Below are 7,525 nucleotides of genomic sequence, written 5' to 3'. Positions count from 1 at the left end.
ATGTTCGTGTCGGATCTACGGAAAGAGTTCTACGACGTGTTGTTAAACCAGGTAAGGAGTGAGGTGGGCGTGAGTCGCATGACGGACAATGTTGAAGTACAGGCCCGGCGTTTCTTGAAGTTAGTTTACTTATTCTCTCTTGTCTGAAGTGGTCGAGGGCTTTATCTGGCAATCATCAGCTGTCACTCCTGGAAATGTATTTTATATTGTTACAAATAACGAACAAATTACACTTGGGAGAAGTATGTAACGAACGTCGGATTATATTAGGTATCACAAAATGCTGGAGTAACTCAGCGGGTCAGGCAGCATCTCAGGAGAGAAGGAATAGGTGACGTTTCGGGTCGAGACCCTTCTTCAGACTGTTAGTTTATACGTAAAGGTATATTCACGTGAAGCTCACAGTAAACTATATATAGTATAGAATAATGGCTACAATGATGATTGCAAAGTAACAGAATGGTGTCAGATCGTCGTACAATCCGAACCATTCTTTAATCTAATTCCTACATCTTTGTTCACTTTTAACTTTTTTTAAATATAATCATTTCTGTCTACATGTGGATGTAGATAAGACGATGTCAATTAGTGATAAAGACAATGTTGAGGGAAGTGATGAAGCTTTCTTGTTGGTTATGATAATTGCCTGGAATTTGTGGGGTACTTTTACTTACCACTTTTTGGCTCAATCCTGGTAGTTATTCGGCTGGATGTAAGTGGTAAAGGAATCTAAGGGAAAATTATGGGCAGTAGAGGGCAATAGGCATGCTGGCTACAGCTGTGAGCTTGAGCTAAACCAGTGGCTCAGTGGTGTGTTCTGTACATGGAATGAGTGGGAATATTGCTGGGAGTGAGGAATATTGGTGAGGGCATTTTTCCACCATGTATGACTCGATGAGAAAGGTGTGCACATGAGGTGGAGGGAAATGGGATGGATGGAAAACGCTGCCTTGGAGCTGTCATGAAGAGCTGACCTGAAATGGAGAATTCAGCATTTATGCTGTTGGGTTGTAGGCTACCCAAGTGGAATAAGGTGCTGTTCTTCCAGTTTGTATGTGACTTCACTCCAGTAGTGGTGGAGAAAAGTTAGTCAGGGAAGGAGAGTTAAAATGGGTTGCAACCAGGAGCTCCAGCGGGCCTCGGCAGACAGAGTGCAAGAGTTTTGTGAAATTATTGTCTAGTCTACACTTGATCTTGTCGATGTGAAGGTGGCCATATGCAATAGACAAAATTGGAAGGGGTGCAGGTAAGCCTCTGCCTCTGCTGCAAAGATTGTTGAGGTCTCTGAATGAAGATGACAGAGGTGGAGGGACAGATGTTGCTTCTTCTGTGAATACAGGGGAGTGCCTGAGGATGGAGAGGGTTGGGATGAGCAAATCATTAAGTCCTGAAGGGAGAGGCCTCTTTGGCATGGGCTGTGCTCAAGAAACTCTGACTGGTGGTGAGATTGTTTTGATGCTGGCAGGAATGTCAGTCAATGATGTGTTGGACATAGATGCTAGTGGAGTGAAAGGTGAGGACCAGGAGAATTTCTTCTCTATTCCATCTCGGGGTGGGGAGTGATTGCAGAACTGCAGAAAACGGTGGAGACGTTGGTAAGGGCTCCATCCACAACTGCAGGGGGCAGATGTCCTAGAGAGCAGATGGAGTGGAGATGGAGAAACTGAATAAACTGTGAATAACTTGGTATCCTTTCAAGAGAGAGGGTGGGAGATGGGGTAGTCAAGATACCTATGGGAGTCAGTGGATTTGTAATGGATATCACCAAATGTTTATTTTTCAAGCATGGCAAAGCTTTCGAATAAAAAATGACTAACTACTGGCACCTGTAAATCTGCACTTTTTCGTTCCCATAGAAAGCAAGAGAAGGGAATAGCTATATATTTGAATTGCTGTTTGGCCTTTCTTTCGTGGGATCTGGATCAAATCCAACCCAGACCAAAGTCCTTGGAGATTTTGTATGAATCTGCACAGTTTTCCATACAGTTCCTATTGGGTTAGGAGCAGTGGCTCTAATTTTCCATTAAACTGCGCTGTGTCTTTTTTAAGGTGCAGATAGTTATTATGGGTGATAGAAAAAAAGGTGTGGTGCTGACGGGAATGCTTGAAGCCACAGTCTTTCACAAGGCAGCCCTGTTATCTTTAATTTTAACGAAGGACTAAAAATAAATAAAAAGATCGAGTAGGAACATTGAAGCATGATTTTGCTATAGATCTCGAGGTTATTCAGCCATTCATTGACATTATGGCTGACTTATTGTCTAATTTCAGTCATTGTTTTGGCTTCCAATATTTTAATGCATTTAAGTTTTTAAAAAATGTATCCATATCTGAGCCTTTTGTTGGAGACAAATCATTACTTCTGCCACCCTATGGATGAAAGGATGTTCTCTAATTTCTCTGGAATGTTACTGATTTTAAGATTATGACTTCTTGCTAGCAGAGAATAGTCTCCGTATCTAATTCTTTACAATAAAACACCCAGTTAAACTTGGATTCCATCAAATGCAGACAGTCTTCATATAGCTCTTTGGTTACATGATATTTTTACAGCCTATTTAATACATGGAGACAATATAGATGCATGTACAAAATCAAACCTATTTGCAAATTATATAATGCCTTGAACTATTGGGTCATAGGAGTTGTGTCATGGATTTGAGTCCAGGCAACTGTCTGGCATGGATTTAAGTGCGACCACTGCTAAAATAGGAATGAGGCATTGTGTGCTACTGTATTCAGCAGTGCAATGAAATTAACAGGATATAAGTGCAATAAGAGAACATCAAAACTGCATGTTATTGTTGTTGAATCATTGTGTCATTTAAGTAAATCTGGAATTGTACACAAAAGCTGTATGATGTTTAGTTTTGCTGAAACTTATATTTTATTTTTCAGAGGGTGTTATTACTTGTGGCCTTCGATGTTGATGCACTTTGTACCTGCAAAATCCTTCAAGTGAGTTGTTCCTTTGTGTTACATTCATTGATTCCTATTATTTTTTTGAAGTTTTCTTTGTTCCCTGTAGTGTCGTGATATGGCAGCTGGAGAAGCTGACCCAACTACATACCAAACTAGAGGGGTTTGTTATGTGGTTCTGACAGGAGAAATAAAAATATATTGCCCATTGACTTGTCCTATTCTGCTGCCTGCACTTTTTTTTTCAGTGGGTATCATTTGCTTGGCAATGAGTCCAAATTCTGTTTCATAGAATTTCATGATTGCTGCAAAGCAAAACAAGAAATGGCCATAAAAATGTTACTCCTGAGATGGTAAAGGAAAGCAAGGAGCTCGTAAAAGTAGTTAAACGCCATGATCACCATTTTTGATGAAATTCTGGAATGTCATGCCTGACAGCATTTGTCTCTTTCCTTTCAGTCCCTGTTCCACTGTGACCACATACAGTATACATTGGTTCCTGTGGCAGGATGGCAAGATCTGGAGACTTCATTCCTTGAGCACAAAGAACAGGTGGGTGAAGTTCCCACTCAATGTGCCTCGGAGAATAGTAAAAGCTGGCACAGACTTGCGTATGTTTCGTTTACTATTGACATGTGTACTGAGGTATAGTGGAATGCTATTTGTGGTGTGCTGGCCAGGCAAAGAAAAGACTATACATGGTTACAATCAAATTGTCTAACGTGTATAGATAAAGGATAAATGGTCCAACATTTAGTGCAAAATAAAGTCCGATTAAAGACAGTTCAAAGATCTCCAATTAGATATTTGGGAGGTCAGGACCGCACTCTAGCTGGTGAGAGGACTAGGTTAGTTTTTTTGTCACGTGTACCAAGGTACAATGTAAAACTTTTTTGTTTGGGTTGCGTACTATCCTGTCAGCGGAAAGATTATACATGATTACAATCGAGCAGTCCACAATGTTCAGATACAGGATAAAGAGAATAATTTTTAGTGCAAGATAAAGTCCTGGAGGTATGAGTTTTCAAACTTCTGTACCTCTTGCCTGATGGGAAAAGAGGGAGTGAGATGTTGATTATGCTGGTGGCCTTGCCAAGTCAGTGTGAAGTGTAGATGGAATCCATGGAAGAGAAGTTAATTTGAGTGACAGTCTGAGCTACGTGTACAGTTTCTTGTGGTCTTGGATGGAGTGGTTCCCATACCATGCTGTGAGGTATCCTGATAAAATGCTTTCTACAGCGCATCTGTAGAAGTTTTGTTTATTGTCATGCGTGCTGAGGTACCCTTCAAAGCTTTTTTTGTTGCATGCTATCCAGTCAGTGGAAAGACTACTTGATTACAATCAAGCCATCCATAGTGTACAGATATAGGATAAAGTTGGGTAGGGTTGTTGAGGACACGCCAAACTTCTTAAACCTTCGAAGAAAGTAAAGCTGTTGGTGTGCTTTCCTGGCCACAGCTTCGATTAGGCCAGTCCAGGGCAAATTGCTGGTGATATTTATTCCAAAGAGCTTGAAGGTTTCGACCATCTCTACTTCGGCATAATCAGCATGAACCAGGGTGTCTATTACTCCTTTCCTTCCTGAAGTCAATCACAATTTCCTTTGCCTCGGTGACATTGAAGGAGTTGCCTTGGCACAGGTCACAAGGTTCTCAGTCTCCTTATGTACTCCATCCCATCATTATTTGATAACTGGCCCACTACAATGGCGTCGCCTGCAAACTTGTAAATTGAGTTGGATTTGTATTTGGCTGCACAGTCGTGTGGATGTTCAGATCCACCGTCATTTAGAACTGTATGTAACAGGAGGCTACAATTCAAGATGTCTTGATATTCAGAGCCTTTCTGCCTTATTTCACTTTTCCCTAAAATTTAGTGTGGTGACACACCCCACATATCTTTCACTTGTTCCAAGTTTACTCATAACAGCGACAGGGTCCTTTCCTGCTTTTACCTCTCCACTAACGGTACCATTTTCTCTCATTATGTTTTCTTTGAAATCTACTCTCTAACCCCTCTGCCTTTATTAGGCCAATTCACTGGATGTTTTCAAGAGAGAGTTAGATTTAGCTCTTAGGGCTAAGGGAGTCAAGGGATAGGGAGAAAAAGCCAGAACGGGGTACTGATTTTGGATGATCAGCCATGATCATATTGAATGGCGGTGCTGGCTCGAAGGGCCAAATGGCCTAATCCTGCACCTATTTTCCATGTTTCTAGATTCCCCTTTTTCATTCAAAACATCATTTAAAAAGTGTGCTTCTAACTTTACAGTCCTTTGGTATATGTTATTCTCTTCCATGCTCATCATGCTTCTATGTGAAGGGTATATAATAGATAGGAGATAACAAATGTTTGAGCAACGTTTCTTTAATGTAAATGTTTTACAGGATGTAATAAAAGTAATACTGATTTAGAACAAAATAAGACACCTGGATGTGTACCTAAAGCCTTACTCGATAAGATGGGTTTTGGGTGGTCATTTTAAAGGGAGAGGCAGAGATATTTTGTGAAAGTTCAACTTGTGACACAGAAGGCTGATAACATGACCTTTGCTGGTGAAATGAAAGATATAAGGGGGTACATGTGAGACTGGAATTGGATGAATTAAAGACCTCTCAAAAGAATTGGCAGATGCATTCATTCATTTTTAGTTTAGAGATACAGCGCGGAAACAGGCCCTTCAGCCCACCGGTTCCGCACCAACCAGCGATCCCCGCTCGCTTACATGATCTTGCACACACCAGGGACAATTTTACATTTTCCCCAACATATGAACCTGTAGCTCTTTGGAGTGTGGGAGGAAATCAAAGATCTCTGATAAAACCCACGCAGGTCACAGGGAGAATGTACAAACTCCATACAGACAGCACGCGTAGTCAGGATCGAACCTGGGTCTCTGGTGCTGTAAGGCAGTAGTTCTACCTCTATACCGCTGTGCTGCCTTTCTTTGGTAATTCTTTAGTAAAGTAAGATATTTTTGCAGGTGGGTGAAAGCTGCCAAAGTAAGTAAGCTGTGCGGTAGTTTATGTTGTCCCTAAATCTGTATCTTTCCTATTTGCAGTTCAAGTATCATGTGCTAATCAATTGTGGTGCTAACCTGGACCTCCTAGAGGCACTGCAACCTGATGAGGACACTGTTTTCTTTATCTGTGATTCCCACAGACCTATTGATGTCATTAATGTCTATAATGATACCCAGGTATGTCTGCCAGACTTTGACGGAAGTTTGTGATAACTGGCCATTTTTGTGTGTGAAATATTGAACTTTGCCTTATTTTTATTTCCTGCTCCTTTCATGTACAACTTCCTTTGTCCTTAAATGCATTTTTCAAAGTTAAGCATGCTATTTTGGGGAATGAAATGTTTTCCTGTTGTTTACACTTGGTATGTTAAGAATTTTCAGTGGAATAGTTTGAACCAAACTAGAAGTTTCTCCTCTCCTCTGAGGAGAAACTGGAGCTTCCCTCTCTTCTGCCTGGAAGTGTATTCTAACTCCATTCTTGGAAGGACCCCAACTGCTTTGATGTTATGTAGTACAGTATATTCACTGGCCTGTCCACCTTTTGCAGTGAAACTACCAATAATCCTTTCCACATGGTAAAGAAATTTCAGTTTGATGTTTTGTGGGAAAATATAAGGTGTGAGGAAAACACTGCTGTTGGAAAGTGTTGATGCTCTATATGATCTGTAAACAATTCTTTTTATCCATTATGCAATAAGTATAGCAGGAAGAAACAAAGGGGTAGGGTTCAAATTGGAATGGGAAATTCAGTAAAAATAATTTAGGGCTACAGTTGTGTGGAGTTCCCAACTAATTTCATTTTGTGATTGAAATTAAGTGATAGGAGCAGAATAAGGGCATTCGGCCCATCAAGTCCACTCCACCATTCAATCATGGCTGTTCTGTCTTTCCTTCTTAACCCCATTCTCCAGTCTTCTCCCTATAGCCCCTGACACCCCTACTAATCAAGAATCTGTCAATCTCTGCCTTAAAAAGGATAAATTGGATAAATTGTTGCATCTATCCAAATTAATTCCCAAGGGGTTGGATCAGCCGACACATAATTGCCATTTAAAGTGCACATCACCTGGATGTGATTTACCTAGGGAACGTACAATTCGTCTTCATCCTTCGCGGAATACCCGAGATGACTAAGAAATCCATTCATTCTTGATATTGACTGCTCTGTGATTCCAAAGAACTGACGTTATGTGGGAGTTTGCTGAGACTATAGCTAAGCTAAGGGGCTCTAACTTTCGTCACTTGTTGCTTGATACAGATTGACCAAGTTCAGAAGTAAGTCTTAGCTGATTTATTTTTATGTAAGAACCAAATGACTCTCTAAACTCCGATATCCTGAATTGACCTTGTTCAAGCAACATCTATGTGACAGGAGAGACAAAAGTGGTGTGTGTCTTTGGTAGAAATTCTCTGAAGCATCTTGGTTGTTAAAACCCATCACTCCAGTATGGTGTGGTAATATAATTGGGAGAGTATGTCCACAAATCTGTTTAATTAATGGTCTGTACCAGCTAGTGCAGTTGTGACATCATATTAGCATTTGTGTTTTGAGCAAATGATGTTTCATTTCCCTTGTCCATGCG

General features: G+C 40.7%; 1 protein-coding gene across 1 annotated transcript in view; it reads left to right on the top strand.

Moving 5' to 3' along the window:
- Window positions 1–7,525, top strand: part of cdc45 (CDC45 cell division cycle 45 homolog (S. cerevisiae)) — a 42,056-nt gene continuing 34,531 nt past the window's right edge. Inside the window, exons 1-4 of the mRNA XM_078421228.1 lie at window positions 1–51; window positions 2,899–2,958; window positions 3,379–3,471; window positions 5,982–6,119. Coding sequence (XP_078277354.1) covers window positions 1–51; window positions 2,899–2,958; window positions 3,379–3,471; window positions 5,982–6,119 — 342 coding nt within the window. The remainder of the gene's footprint in view (window positions 52–2,898; window positions 2,959–3,378; window positions 3,472–5,981; window positions 6,120–7,525) is intronic.

The sequence above is a fragment of the Rhinoraja longicauda genome, chromosome 25, assembly GCF_053455715.1.
Source record: "Rhinoraja longicauda isolate Sanriku21f chromosome 25, sRhiLon1.1, whole genome shotgun sequence".
Taxonomy (NCBI): Eukaryota; Metazoa; Chordata; class Chondrichthyes; order Rajiformes; family Arhynchobatidae; genus Rhinoraja; species Rhinoraja longicauda.
The sequence above is the reverse complement of the archived record's forward strand: the minus strand, read 5'-3'. Positions and strand labels throughout refer to the sequence as shown.